This window comes from Folsomia candida, unplaced genomic scaffold (assembly GCF_002217175.1).
Source record: "Folsomia candida strain VU population unplaced genomic scaffold, ASM221717v1 Fcan01_Sc004, whole genome shotgun sequence".
Taxonomy (NCBI): Eukaryota; Metazoa; Arthropoda; class Collembola; order Entomobryomorpha; family Isotomidae; genus Folsomia; species Folsomia candida.
The window spans coordinates 2,376,883-2,389,633 of record NW_019091196.1 but is presented as its reverse complement, the minus strand read 5'-3'; the positions used below and the strand labels follow the sequence as shown (position 1 = coordinate 2,389,633).

At 36.2% G+C, this 12,751-nt stretch overlaps 4 protein-coding genes across 4 annotated transcripts; 1 reads left to right on the top strand and 3 right to left on the bottom strand.

Moving 5' to 3' along the window:
• Positions 1 to 189: 189 nt before the first annotated feature.
• On the bottom strand, positions 190 to 1,738 carry LOC110848309 (zinc finger protein 479). Its single transcript, XM_035851528.1, has 2 exons — positions 1,336 to 1,738; positions 190 to 893 (listed from the first exon to the last, which is right to left on the bottom strand). Exons 1-2 carry the CDS (start codon positions 1,735 to 1,737, stop codon positions 456 to 458), a joined length of 840 nt encoding a protein of 279 aa, XP_035707421.1. The 5' UTR covers position 1,738; the 3' UTR covers positions 190 to 455.
• Positions 1,739 to 4,332: 2,594 nt separating this feature from the next.
• Positions 4,333 to 5,845, bottom strand: LOC110848307 (zinc finger protein 674-like). The gene is made up of 2 exons (XM_022095490.2): positions 5,625 to 5,845; positions 4,333 to 5,332 (listed from the first exon to the last, which is right to left on the bottom strand). Exons 1-2 carry the CDS (start codon positions 5,775 to 5,777, stop codon positions 4,784 to 4,786), a joined length of 702 nt encoding a protein of 233 aa, XP_021951182.1. The 5' UTR covers positions 5,778 to 5,845; the 3' UTR covers positions 4,333 to 4,783.
• Positions 5,846 to 6,177: 332 nt separating this feature from the next.
• Positions 6,178 to 8,872, bottom strand: LOC110849397. The gene is made up of 3 exons (XM_022096802.2): positions 8,519 to 8,872; positions 7,876 to 8,158; positions 6,178 to 6,591 (listed from the first exon to the last, which is right to left on the bottom strand). Exons 1-3 carry the CDS (start codon positions 8,555 to 8,557, stop codon positions 6,422 to 6,424), a joined length of 492 nt encoding a protein of 163 aa, XP_021952494.1. The 5' UTR covers positions 8,558 to 8,872; the 3' UTR covers positions 6,178 to 6,421.
• A 1,952-nt stretch (positions 8,873 to 10,824) lies between these two features.
• Positions 10,825 to 11,982, top strand: LOC118435246. The gene is made up of 2 exons (XM_035850957.1): positions 10,825 to 10,942; positions 11,630 to 11,982. The coding sequence occupies exons 1-2, from the start codon at positions 10,825 to 10,827 to the stop codon at positions 11,980 to 11,982; spliced, it is 471 nt and encodes a 156-aa protein (XP_035706850.1).
• Positions 11,983 to 12,751: the final 769 nt, after the last annotated feature.

Genomic DNA, 12,751 nt, shown 5'->3' with positions numbered 1-12,751 from the left:
TTACGCAAAGTGCTCACATAAATTACAAAACAAATTTCCAAGAACTATTATTCTCATTTAAAGTTATCTTTCTTTAAATGTTACATACATATTCATTTCACAAACTTTACATAATTTAAATTATCCATTATCCATAACTGTGTACCTGATACATACATATGCTTACAAATTTTATTATTGGCAGTTTTTACACGAGTTCTGCCACAGAACTTCTGTGCGAAAAATGGTTCTCGTTAATAACAAAATAATTCATTATTATTTTTTTAAATAAAATCAAGAAATTAAATTTAAAACTCATCCTCAGTTGATGCAGCTTCATTTTGCAGGAGAAAGACTGGATTATGCTGGATGAAACTTCTTCACGTGTATTCCAAGACTCGTTTTATTTGCGAACGACTTGTCGCAGTGGGGGCAGGGGTGCCGAATTTTCAGATGACCGCTGTTCAGATGTTTCTTCATGTCCCCTTTGGCGCTGAACGTCTTGGGCACCGGGGACATTCGACGTCCTTCAGTTTCTCGTGAACTGCTTTTTTGTGGATGAGTAGAGCCGCTTTTAGGGCAAAAGTTTTGTCACATTCCGCGCACCAGAAGGGCCTCGGGTTGGCGCTGTGGGTGCGCTTGTGCACCGTTAACTGACCACTCTGAGAGCACTGCTTCCCACATTGGTCGCAACGAAAGAATTTTTCTCCCGTGTGGGTGACCAGGTGGCGATCATAAGCAGACTGGTTGGGGAACCTCGCCGGGCAAAAGAAGCACCCGATTCTCCAAGTCTGCTTCGCCACGGTCTTCTCTTCTTGGCTGAGATGAATGAACCGGTGACGGGTCAGGGTTGATTTGAAGGAGAAAGCTTTTCGACAAATGGGGCAGCGGTGGAGGCGTCTAGTTTTACGAGTCTGGATGGACAAAAAGATGTTAGTCAGTAATTAATATTCAGTCTTCCATCCTGACCTTGGTTAATTAGCCACACTTCGTAATTTCAATGTTAAGTTACGCAATAGTAGATTGCAAATATTGAATTGAGGAAACTAGTGTCAATCCATGGCAAAATTTAATTAGGATGAAATTTGCAAAAGACACGATCTCCCAATGGGCACGTTTGGCAGAAACATTTGCATCCCAAGAGGAGAAAATGCGCCCTAAACTTGACAAATTTTATACACACGTCCCAAGTTTACTGCGTGTTTTCGCCTATTTGGATGCAAACATCTCATTGGTGCGTAGTTTGCCATACCACTTAATTTTTTAATCGATTGCCACTAATTTGGTTAAAATCGGAGAGCAATCCCTGGGGGATCTCCATCCAGTGAAAGAATTAAAATTGTAAGAGAAGGTTACCTTCTTTCTTGCAGAGGTGGACTTGAGTGTGGTGGAGATGTTTAATTTCAGAATTGGTCTCGTAGTCCGGCTGGATTTTCTCCGGTTTGCAAATTGGCTTGATGCTGACCTTGGCGGAGTGACAGGTAGTGGTGACGGTGGAGTTGACGATGTTGGCGTGGCTGGAGGTTCTGGAATTGTCCATGTTTCCTCGTCAACTATAATTTCTGGCACTGCTGTTCCGTGCGAAGTGACAGGCAACAGTGTAATTGGAGGTCTTGGTGTAGCTGGAGGTTCCAGAATTGTCGACATTTCCTTGACTTGAAGGTCAACTATTATTTCTGCCTCTGCTATTTCTGGCGGATTGACAGGCAGTGGTGGTGGAGTTGACGGTCTTAGAGTGGCTGCCGGAATTGTCCGCATTTCCTCGACTGGAACGAAGTCAAGCATTATTCCTGACATTGTTGTTGCTGGCGGGGTGACGGGCAGGCTTGGAGGCGATGGTCTTGGCGTGGCTGGCGGAATTGCCGACATTTCCTCGACTGGGACGAAGTCAAGCACTATTCCCGACATTATTGATGCTGCTGCTTTTTCTAGTTGATTCCGTTTCGCCTTACTCATCTCGTAGATGGGATATCCTCGACGTCTCTTATCGTCCAGAACGTAGATAATGTCGTCCAATGCGTTATCAAGGGTCCTCAAGTAGCGGCCAATCCGAGCCGACTCGTCCGAAATCTGAGCAAAATAATAAAAAGCCAAAAATGAGTCAAGTTTAAAAAATACGGAATACGCGAAACAGTATATATTCTGACCGGTGAGGTTGGGGTGTTTGGCACGAAGGATTTTCTCTTGTTTTGGACCCAGCGTCTAACTTTCTTCAGTGTTTCAGCCATTTTCTGAAAAATGATAACAGCAGGACCACAATAAATATATGTAATTGTAGCTACAAAATTGTTACACTCATGTGAAGTATTTTACTGATAGTATCAGTCTGATACACTGTTTCAAACCTGGCATTAAATCATTACATTATCGACCGGGGTACAAGTATTATGACTCTACCAGCATGGTAATAATGGACATTACCATCTAGTCATGTTGTGGCAATGAGAATTTCTCATGGAGAAACTTACCATTCAGAAACAAACTAATACCTATCCGGTAAGAAGTTATCACCAAATAAATACACGGTTTACTAGGTCACATTTCCTCACCAATTTCTTCTCCTCGACCTCGACCTCGTCCTCATCCTCACTGCTCAAATACAACTCGAACTCTTCCTGCGGTTCAGGCGAAATGACTTCGGGTGTTATCGTCGAGGTCGTCGTGATGGTGGCAGCGATGACCGGATGGGTGGTACTTCCTGCGACGTGAGAAGGTCCAGGGACGGATTGAGCGGCGTTGGACATCATCGTTCAGCTTCCGGAATTAAAATTTGAAATCAAGAAGAAGCAGAAATTTTTAGGAAATGATTTGCGAAAACACTGAAGTGAGAATGAGGAGATGAAAAGTAAAAAATGGTGGTCCAAAAAAATGTGATCTCAGCGCCACCACATTTCAAGAATAAAATAAAATCTGTACGCCTGAAACTTGGATTTTGGCAGAGCTGGGTGATTATTGGTTTTTGAGGGTGGATTAAGGATTATGGATTAACGATAAAACAATGTGGATTGTGATTAAATTATTTTCGTGAGATTAATTCATGTCAGGATTAATCCGGATTAATCCATAAATTCTGAAAATTTCGGGATTATGGATTATGGATTAATAATCCGGATTAATTTGGTGATTAATGATTTTCGCTATATCTAGCGCAAAAAATTTCAACTACGTGGTTTCACATAAAAATGACGCCAGTTTCAATTGATATATGTATGTAGCACAGGGCAGCGAGAACATGTTGATTCTTCAAATGGTAGCTGACAGAACAACATTGTGAGAACTTGAGACTTCAAGCTACACTGTGGGATGAATGGAACTATGGGAATTGAACTGAGTAATCCAGATTGAGAATTAATCATGAATACGTAATCATGATTAGTAATCATGATTGGGATTAATCAGGATTAGTAATCCGTAATCACGACTATGGATTAATGAAATCAAATGGGATTATTCCCGGATTAATTCTAATTCCAGAAAAATCGGGATTATGGATTGGGATTAATCTACAAAAAACTCACATTGCCGGATTAGGGATTATGGATTAATAATCCATAATCCGGGATTAAAATCCATAATCCTTAATCAGGATTATCCCAGCTCTGGATTTTGGCGTTCAAATTGCAGAAGGTGAAACATTTTGCAAACGACATGTGACCTGCATAAAAATTGCACTTTTTTAAAATAAATTTTGGTGATGGTGGCCTGCATTGGTCTTTTAAATGGGAAAGACATCATGTAACTGGCTCGGAAATACGAAGTATTGGCTTTCATTCGATTTCAAAATTTGGAAATGACTAGATTGTCACATGCTAAAGAAAGTGAGTTATCTTTTAATAAATACTGCTTCTCACATCGGCTTTATCTTTAATACGATTTGATTTTTATTGCTTTCAACTTCAAGATTAAATATTTATACTTATTTTTGATATTATTTTATTATATATCTCGCTGTACAATTTTTGTTTATGTAAATTTGTGGGAAGATTCTTGTATTTATTAATCAACTATATATTTAAAGTGGTTTTCATTAAAGCAAAATTTGTTCATGATATGCAAGTAAGTAAGTAACAATGATTTTATAAAATTAGTGAAAAATACGGACTGAGAATGATGTGGAAAAACGTGTAAATCAATGCAAACTAATGACCAAGAGTGCTCAAATTTCGCTCAAAGAGAGAAAATAAAGTAAAAATGAAATTTCATGAAAAAAGTATTGCTCACTGTATACAAAAAATTAAATATGCATGTCATCATTGCGAGTAAAAAATTACGAAATTATGAAAATGAAAAGCCACAGCAGAAACCTTTACTAAAAATTATCCATTATCAACAACTGTGTTATGTTTAGTTTACAAGTCTTATTATTGTCATTTGTTATGCGACTTCTGTGAGAAGATCGATTCTCATTACATCGTAAAATTAATAAATTATTTATCTATGAAAAATTATAAGATTGAAACTCACAATGGAACCTTTTTTCAAGCTAAATACACCGGGATTGAGATCCAAAAAAATCAAGCCAAAAATTCAGAATTGCATGGCACTTATGTATCTTTCCGTTAAATGACTCGTTTGAAGAAAAATATTGGGGGCAAAGTTCACACATCCCCATTGGGCTTGGCCACGTGGAGGAAAATTTAGCTACGCCACCAATATTTTTTTCAAGGGGCTCATTCAACGGAAAGATAAGTGCTTTGTAATTCCTAATTTTTGGCTGAATTTTTTGATATAACTCGTTAGAAAATCCTAGCGTAGCTTGAAAAAAGGTTCCATTGACACTGGATTATTTCGGCGTCGCGAAGGTTCAGGGATGAAACGTCTTCACGTGTGTTCTAAGACTTCCTTCCTGTGTGAACGACCCACCGCAGTGGGGGCAGATATATAGAATTTTGAGATGAACGGTGCTCACATGATGGCCCATTTGACTCTTGGTGCTGAACTTCTTCCGGCACCGGGGGCAGTCGAAGGCCTTCAGCTTCTCGTGAATTGTTCTTTTGTGGACGACCAGGTTCCCTTTTGTAGAAAAAGTTTTGTCACATTCCGCGCACCAGAAGGGGCTCGAGGTCGCGCTGTGGGTGCGCTTGTGCACTGCGAAAGAACCCTTTTGACTGTACAGCTTCCTGCACTGGTCGCAGCGAAATGCCTTTTCCCCCGTGTGGGTGGACAGATGAGTATGATAATGAGATCCATCGACGAATCTCTCCTGGCAAAAGTAGCACTCGTGTCGCCAAGCCTGCTTCGCCACGGTCTTCTCTTCTTGGTTGAGGTGGGTGAGCCGGTGATAGGTCAGGGCTGGCTTGGAGGACAAATCTTTTCGACAAATGGGGCAGCGGTGGCGTTTGGTTTTAGGACTCTGGAGAGATAAAGGATATAATTAGATAAGAATTTAGTAGAGCAAAAATTTCGGTTTTCAGGCAAGTGGGAGCATAAATTCCGTAACCCTTTTAATACGGAGTACATATATTATGACTCTACCGACACGGTAATAACAGGAATGATAACCGTTCAGTAATGTTCATGTACTCGTAATGAAAAATTTATCAGTCAGAAATAAACTACTACCAATCCGGTGGTAGGAAGTTATTACCATCAATTCCAGTACAGAAACAGTGTAAGGACCACGTCAAGGTCACTTATTTCCTCACCATTTTATTCTCCTCGGCGTCGACCTCATCCTCATCCTCGATGACTTCGGTTGTTATCTTTGAGGTCGTCGTGATGAGCTCAGCGATGACCCAATGGGTGGTATTTCCTGCGACGTGAGAAGGTCCTGGGACGGATTGAGCGGTCTTTGACATCACCGTTCTGCTTCCAGAATTTAAATTTGAAATGAAAAGCAGCAGAAATTGTTAGGAAATGATTTGCGAAAAACTGGAGTGAGATGAATAAATACGAAAGTCAAAATTGGTGGTCCAAAGCTATGATGTCAGCGCCACCACTATTCAAGAATTACATAAAATCTGGACGCTTAAAACCTGGATTTTGGCGTTTAAGTTGAGCGAAAGCAATTGAAATTTTATATTGTATGTATACAAATATGAGGAAATTGACGTATACAAATTATTAAAAAGTAAAATTGCACTTTATAATCCGGCAGTAGGCTTATTTTTTACAAAATTTGCAAACGACCGACGTCCCACGACATATTTGCTAAAAAAAACTGTCCTTTAATAAATAATGATCAGTCCTCACATCCACTTTATCTTTAACACGAACTGACTTTTATTGATTTTAAATTTCCGGCAAGATTCTGATATTTATTAATCAACTACATATTTTTGTACAGTATTTTGAAGGTAGTTTTTATTTAGAAAAGCTTTTCATGATGAAAATGATTGAGAATATTACAAAATTAGGGAAAATACGGACTGAAAATGATGTAAAAAAAACATGTCAAAATTCCCAAACGTTCTAAAATTATGGAGAAATTATCGATAACTATTTAAACTTGTGAGACATCCTGGCCAAACACGGTCAACTTGACGACGAGGTCGAAACAGTCGGCGTCCACGTCGAGGATTCCGCTCGCCTCGTCCTGCAAGTCCTCGAGGGGAATGACCTCCCAGATCGTGGGCTCCCCCGGAAGTGAGGTCTCCTTGCAGCGGAGAAAGTCTGAGGGGAAACAAAGTGAAAATGAAATTTCATGAAAAATTATTATTACAAATTTTCACGTGCAAGAGTAACCATTTTGCAAGATATTACGGGAATAAAGTAGGTTCTTGCAGCTAAATATTTTGACCTGCAAGAAATGTGGTAAACCCGCAAGAAACGAAACAGTGATGAATTACTCATTATAAAAAAAACGTGACGGTGAATTTTTCCTTGTAATTCATCGTGTATATCTAGTGCAGTAGTGTATTGCGCTCATTTTTCGAAATTTTTTTCGAAATTATATTTTTTAGATGTTATTTGATTTTATGAATTGGCTTCATAAAGTAGTCGACGCTATCAGAAAAATATTTTTCTTATAAGGACGACAGTACCACTGACGACGTTCACGATCTAGTCACATCAACTGAATGTAACAAACTTTACGTAAAAATTATTTCGGGAACATAAACCTTACAAAATAACAAAATTTACATTCTTAAAAGTGTTTCGGCACGAAGTAATTCATATTTTCAGAATTAAGTCGGTATTAATTTTCGCCAGTTTAATAATTTGTAATTTTAATTTATTTAAGTTTAAAAAATCCTGAGATAAAATACATTACACAGACTGCCCACGTATGCAAATCGTCTAGTGATTTTTCAGAAATTACTTTCTCATTTAAAAACTTATTTTTTTAATGTCACATATGAATTTCGTAAACTTTACATATGTATTATTTACAACTTATTTGCATGCATTACACTGTTAGAAATCAGATATAGGTATTTATTTTTCTGTGTTAAAATTGCTACCGTTTGGTATTAAAATTACATTAGTCCGTAAAAAACTTGCTACCAATATGATAAAACTTTAATGCCGAGCTATTACTGCACACTATTACTTGTCAATACCACTTTGGTAAAGTTTGACATCAATACCGCTTGGTATTATTTTAATACTGGATTTCTAAGAGTGCATTTATTTTATTTACAATAATTTATTAGTTTTAAAAACTTATTGTTTCAAAATCATGACATTATTTTCAAGCTTTTTAAAGTTTCTACCGCTTGGTATTCAAATTATCTCCACCGGTCCGTAAAAATTTGCAAACCAATATGATAAAATTTTAATACTGAGCTATTACTACACGGTATTAACTATCAATACCAATTTGGTAGACTCTTATAGCAATGTGGCTTGCTGCTATTTTAATACTGAATTTCTGTAGTAAAATATTTCGCAAATTCTTTTCGCAAATTTTTAAAAATTGCTAAAATTATGCAGTTTAAGCCCGAATTTCCTCACCTTTTTCGTATCGCACTTGCGACAAGGAACCGTTCCTCCGAAGCCAGATTGTGACATGGTGCGTCACACTGGACTGCGCATGACCCACCAGCCCGGTCAGTCTCGCCCTCGCCTGCAACATCCCCGACGCCACGTGGGAAACGAGGCTTATCTCCCATTTCGATAACCCCGTCGGCCCCACGCCAACCTCGAACGGGATGCTGATCGCGGAAAAGGCGGAATGCTTTACCAGCTCGGAAACATTGTGAATTTTCCATCGCACCGTTTCCGACAGGGGAATGAGCTACAAGAGATTCCGATAAGTTAAAAATTTGCAAAAAATGTCATGATTTTCAAACAAAATTTAAAAAAAATCGAATATAATCATTTAAAAAATGTATTTAAACTCTTAGAAATCCAGTATTAACATAATACCAAGCGGTATTCATATATGATTCTACCAATACCAGAGTGGAATTGATAAGTAATACCGTGTAGTAATAGCTCGGTATTAAAGTTTTACCATGTCGGTAGCAAATTTCTTGGACCGGTATAAATAATTTTAATACCAAGCGGTAGCAACGTTAATACAGAGAAATCAATATCTACCTGACTATACCAGATTTCTAACAGTGTATAATATTTTCAAAATTTTGAGACATACCGTTGACACAAATTCTTTATATACGTCTTCATCTCCCATTTTAAATTTGTACGACTAATTATAAAATTTGTCCAAATTTCTGAAAACTTATTTTATCCAAACTTTTTCCTTAAAGGTGCAAAAAGATCTAACTGTCCGATATTTCAGATCACTCTCACACAAAGTTAAACCCAATTTGCATGCAGCGATACTGTATACATGCATGCAAATTTATGAGTAATTTGAAATGGCAAATTTTCCGGCTTGAACAACACGTTTGTGTAGCACGTTCTTCCAAAGTGCAAATTGTAACAGGTGAGCTGTGATTTTGGTTCATTATTATTCACAGTTTATATATAGTTAACATAACTTTGCTCTGCTATGCGTAATACCAACATGAATGAGAATAGTGCAGATTCTGCACTGCAGAATATTCGCAATACGCGTTATACACAAGGATTCGCCAGACAAAGCAGGACACTGTTCTTGACAACACATTACGAGCTGTGTAGGCGACATTATGGCAAAAAATGCCAATTTGATGATCGTATCTCGCTACTCGGGTGTGATTTTACATGTAAAATGAGATCCATTAACTACTTATTAAAAGCAAAAAGTGGTTCATTCTTATGTTATGGGTTGTCACGATTAATTATGACTCACAAAATTGGTCACGTAAATAGATCTCGACTGGAATTTTTGCCGGAATTATGACATCACCGTTTACAAATTGATGTAAAGGAAGGTTGAATTCTTTAAAGTGTGAGACTGGTTAAAATTCAAGGGTGACGTAATAATGGGATGATGATTTTTTAAGATTTTCGCCGTTTTTATGACCAAATATGCACTGATTTGTTAAGGATTTATTGTTAAGCTAAGTTTTGTGATGCGATGACAAATAGTAATTGTTTTCATATCCAGATTTAGTGATAAGATGCAGTGATGAGTAATTTTAATTTTACGATCAAGGTAGGAACGTAATTATCTGGTTCAAATCGAAAAATAGATTGTGTACCATTTCTTTGTAATTTTGGTCAAAATTAGGTAAATTTTCGAAAGATTTGTTTGGCAATCTAGTAACTTTTTACAGTTTTTACCATCTAAATTTGTAATCATTTAAAAAAATTGACTTTTGTAGAATATCTAGTAAGGTTTTAATATAAATGGCATTTTATAATTATCTTAACACTGCCTTAACGCCGTTACTTTTTAAATATAATATTTTAGTAACCTTTATACAATTAGATGATTGAGTTGGTTCATGAATGAAATGAATATAAAAATTTGTAAAACTGATTCGCAACTTAAAACTTATAAAAAAACTATCATATTCCAAATTGTATTTCTAATTATGAAACTATAATTTTTGCAAAATTTTATGTTCAAACGTCTGTAAAGAAAATGTCAAAAACGCTTTGTAAGTTATGTAATTGCATGCCTAGTTTTTGCTCTAATTTTTCCATAAAATCGACATGTAAATTCTAATTTTTCATGAAATCGGCATGAAAAACGAAATTGGGAAAACCGATAATTTGATGAAATACTTATTGCGTTACTTTATAATAGCAACTGACGACAATTGTATGTTGTTTTTTTTACAACCAATTTGCATAAATTGCATGAAAGAAAATGACATTGACCATGCAAGAATGCCAAACAATGTACACGAGTAACACGTGTAGTGTGCACAATATGTATTTATTTATAAATAGTCAAGCGCATAATATTTGCAGTTCCGCTTTATGCACATGTTTGTTTTTTTGCTACTCTTCAAATTCGTCAAAATTACGTATGGCTCGTGCAGGAAATCAGATCGTATCGGGATTGACATGCAGTGAAGTTTAGAATTGGTAACAGTGGCCGCGGAAGCGTGTGGACAGAGGGACAATGTCCCCACGGTTGTTCGATGTCCCCATAATCTTCCCGTGTTATGTAAACCCCTCCCTCCCCCTATCCTAAAATGTTAATGTCCCCACGGCTTCCGCGGCCACTGATTATTATCATTCTGAAGTGAATAATACTTGGATTTTCATACATTTGAAGTACCTTACGTTACTCGATGTCAATAACAAATTGCTTAAAAAATGCTATTATCATTTTGAATAGGAAAGGTGTACGGTTTATTAATCGTTATCAGCTCAGTTGCCCCGATGCACTGATTTTTAAATAGTGCATAAAGAATTGTAAATTGTAAGAATTTTATAAAAATTGATTCTTAAAAACTAAAAATTGAGTTAATTAATCTGAAATTAATTAACAATTAATGATTTTCTCAGCGTAAAGTGTAACGACGAGTAAACAAAAAGTTAAAAGTTTACCATTTCATGATGAAACTATCATTGTTAATTTGCTTGTTGGGATTTTCTTCCATGGATCAAGTTGAATCTCAAGATCCTGCCATTGCACCGTTAACAGCGAGAGTTACGAGTGTGGAGCAGACAGCGAGTAAGTATTCTTTAATTAAAAATTGTTAATTAAAAAAATTTCGAATAAAGATAATAAAAGCGCAATTTTCGTCATGCAATTGCTGAAATTCTGTAAATTTTCAAGTAAAAATTTTGAACAAGTGTTTCATTTCCTACTAAAATTGCGAAAATTGGCCACGAATAATATATAAATTTGTCGGGCAGGGACTTCCGAATTAAAAAAAATATACACTCCCAATTTTAACAGTTTTTGAAGGACAAGATCTCAAGTTTAAGAAACCTGACGATTTGGCGATCATCGAGTCCTACATATGTACATACGCTAATTAATTTGAATAATTAATTATATAAACTGTCCGTTTATTTGTCAAAATAAAGACATTTTAAATCATTTCAGGGAACTTATTTTAAAATTCTGGACACATTTGTAGAGCAGGTCGTTGCCAATTTTTTAAAAATGTACACTCCCAATTTTGACAGTTTTTGAAAGAGGAAAACTTTCAAAAAGTTGGAACTCATCGAAACTGGCTTAAAAAAACTCACGACCATTTCTTTAATCAACTTCTGTACAAACATGTCATCCAGAATTTTAAATTAAATTTCCAGCAATTATTATAAAAAGTGATGTCATCACGTCGTACATTAAAACTTTACAAAAGTGTTGTCATTAAAATATTAAAATATTTGCATATTTTCCAACCCGCAGACGCCAATAAGAACAAGCTCACCACTCTTTCATCCGATATGACCAGAATTCAAAGCAGTTGGAATTCCGACTACAATTACTTGAACGGGAAAATCAACACAATCAATACAAACTTGTCCCTCGTGTATGGCATAATCGACTCAAATCGGGCCACCATTTTGCACCTGGAGAGCAAACTTGACGCCACGAATGCCGAGATCAGTGCGGCCAATGAGAAAATTGCAAAATTACAAAATATCAACAAAATTTGGGCCAATAATTTTCGCACAGTTAAGAAAACTTTTGACGAGTTGAGGAGAAAAGTGAAGTTTGCTGTGCCTTCGCTTAAAATTGTTAAAGCGGTAGGAGTGTGATTAAAGGGAAATATTCATAGAAATGAAAATTTATGAAAATTTAATAAATAATTACTTGCAGTATTACTAATTATTTATGGTTAATTAAATATTTTTAATTATTTTATGAAGTAAAATTATAACTAATTTAAGCATTACACAGTACAAAGTTTGTTTTAAATTTTAACACTGAAAATGTCGACGGAGTTGTGCTTCCTGAAATGGAAGGGTAATAAATAAAAGCTTAAATGTCATCCGTTCCAGCATTTTGGACACCGCTGTTCAAATTTCTGTGCTAATTTATTACATCATAAAGGCTTAATTAATGTCACCCACGTCGAAGGTGGGTAATTAGCAAGCGGTGAAGGACTTTGCATGCAAGCCTAAACCGTGACATTTTGCATTTAGGAAGAAATAAAACTCGATTTGTTCGTCACTCATAACTTCATCATCTCTGAAACTCGTCTTTTCATTACGTGAATTTCTTCGAAATCGAGGGAAAAGTTACGTGGAGAATTTGTCCAATTTTTGTAATGAGCAAAATGAGTTCACTTGAAAATTTTGAGAACACTCTTTTAGAAATTTAACAGAAGACAGTATGGAAATCTAGTCCAAAAATATTCCCAACCAATTAAAGTAAACTATTATTAAACTCTTATGGATGAGGGTGGGGGTGGGGGTGGAATTACGAATGCCTAAAAATTTTAATCTTTTTGTCTTTAATATTTACAAAATATACTTTCATTGGCGTTTATCTATTACAGTTTTTTTGGATTTTTAGGGAAATATC

Excerpts from the sequence above, each read along its gene's own strand:
- LOC110848307 (XM_022095490.2), bottom strand. The coding sequence starts at position 5,777 with ATGTCAAAGACCGCTCAATCCGTCCCAGGACCTTCTCACGTCGCAGGA. Across the intron at positions 5,333-5,624 it reads ACGCCGAGGAGAATAAAATG|AGTCCTAAAACCAAACGCCA; the intron begins GTGAGGAAATAA and ends TTATCTCTCCAG.
- LOC110849397 (XM_022096802.2), bottom strand. The coding sequence starts at position 8,557 with ATGGGAGATGAAGACGTATATAAAGAATTTGTGTCAACG. Across the intron at positions 8,159-8,518 it reads ATAAAGAATTTGTGTCAACG|CTCATTCCCCTGTCGGAAAC; the intron begins GTATGTCTCAAA and ends AATCTCTTGTAG. Across the intron at positions 6,592-7,875 it reads GCAAGTGCGATACGAAAAAG|ACTTTCTCCGCTGCAAGGAG; the intron begins GTGAGGAAATTC and ends GTTTCCCCTCAG.
- LOC110848309 (XM_035851528.1), bottom strand. The coding sequence starts at position 1,737 with ATGCGGACAATTCCGGCAGCCACTCTAAGACCGTCAACTCCACCACCA. Across the intron at positions 894-1,335 it reads CCACCTCTGCAAGAAAGAAG|ACTCGTAAAACTAGACGCCT; the intron begins GTAACCTTCTCT and ends TTGTCCATCCAG.
- LOC118435246 (XM_035850957.1), top strand. The coding sequence starts at position 10,825 with ATGAAACTATCATTGTTAATTTGCTTGTTGGGATTTTCTTCCATGGAT. Across the intron at positions 10,943-11,629 it reads GAGTGTGGAGCAGACAGCGA|ACGCCAATAAGAACAAGCTC; the intron begins GTAAGTATTCTT and ends TCCAACCCGCAG.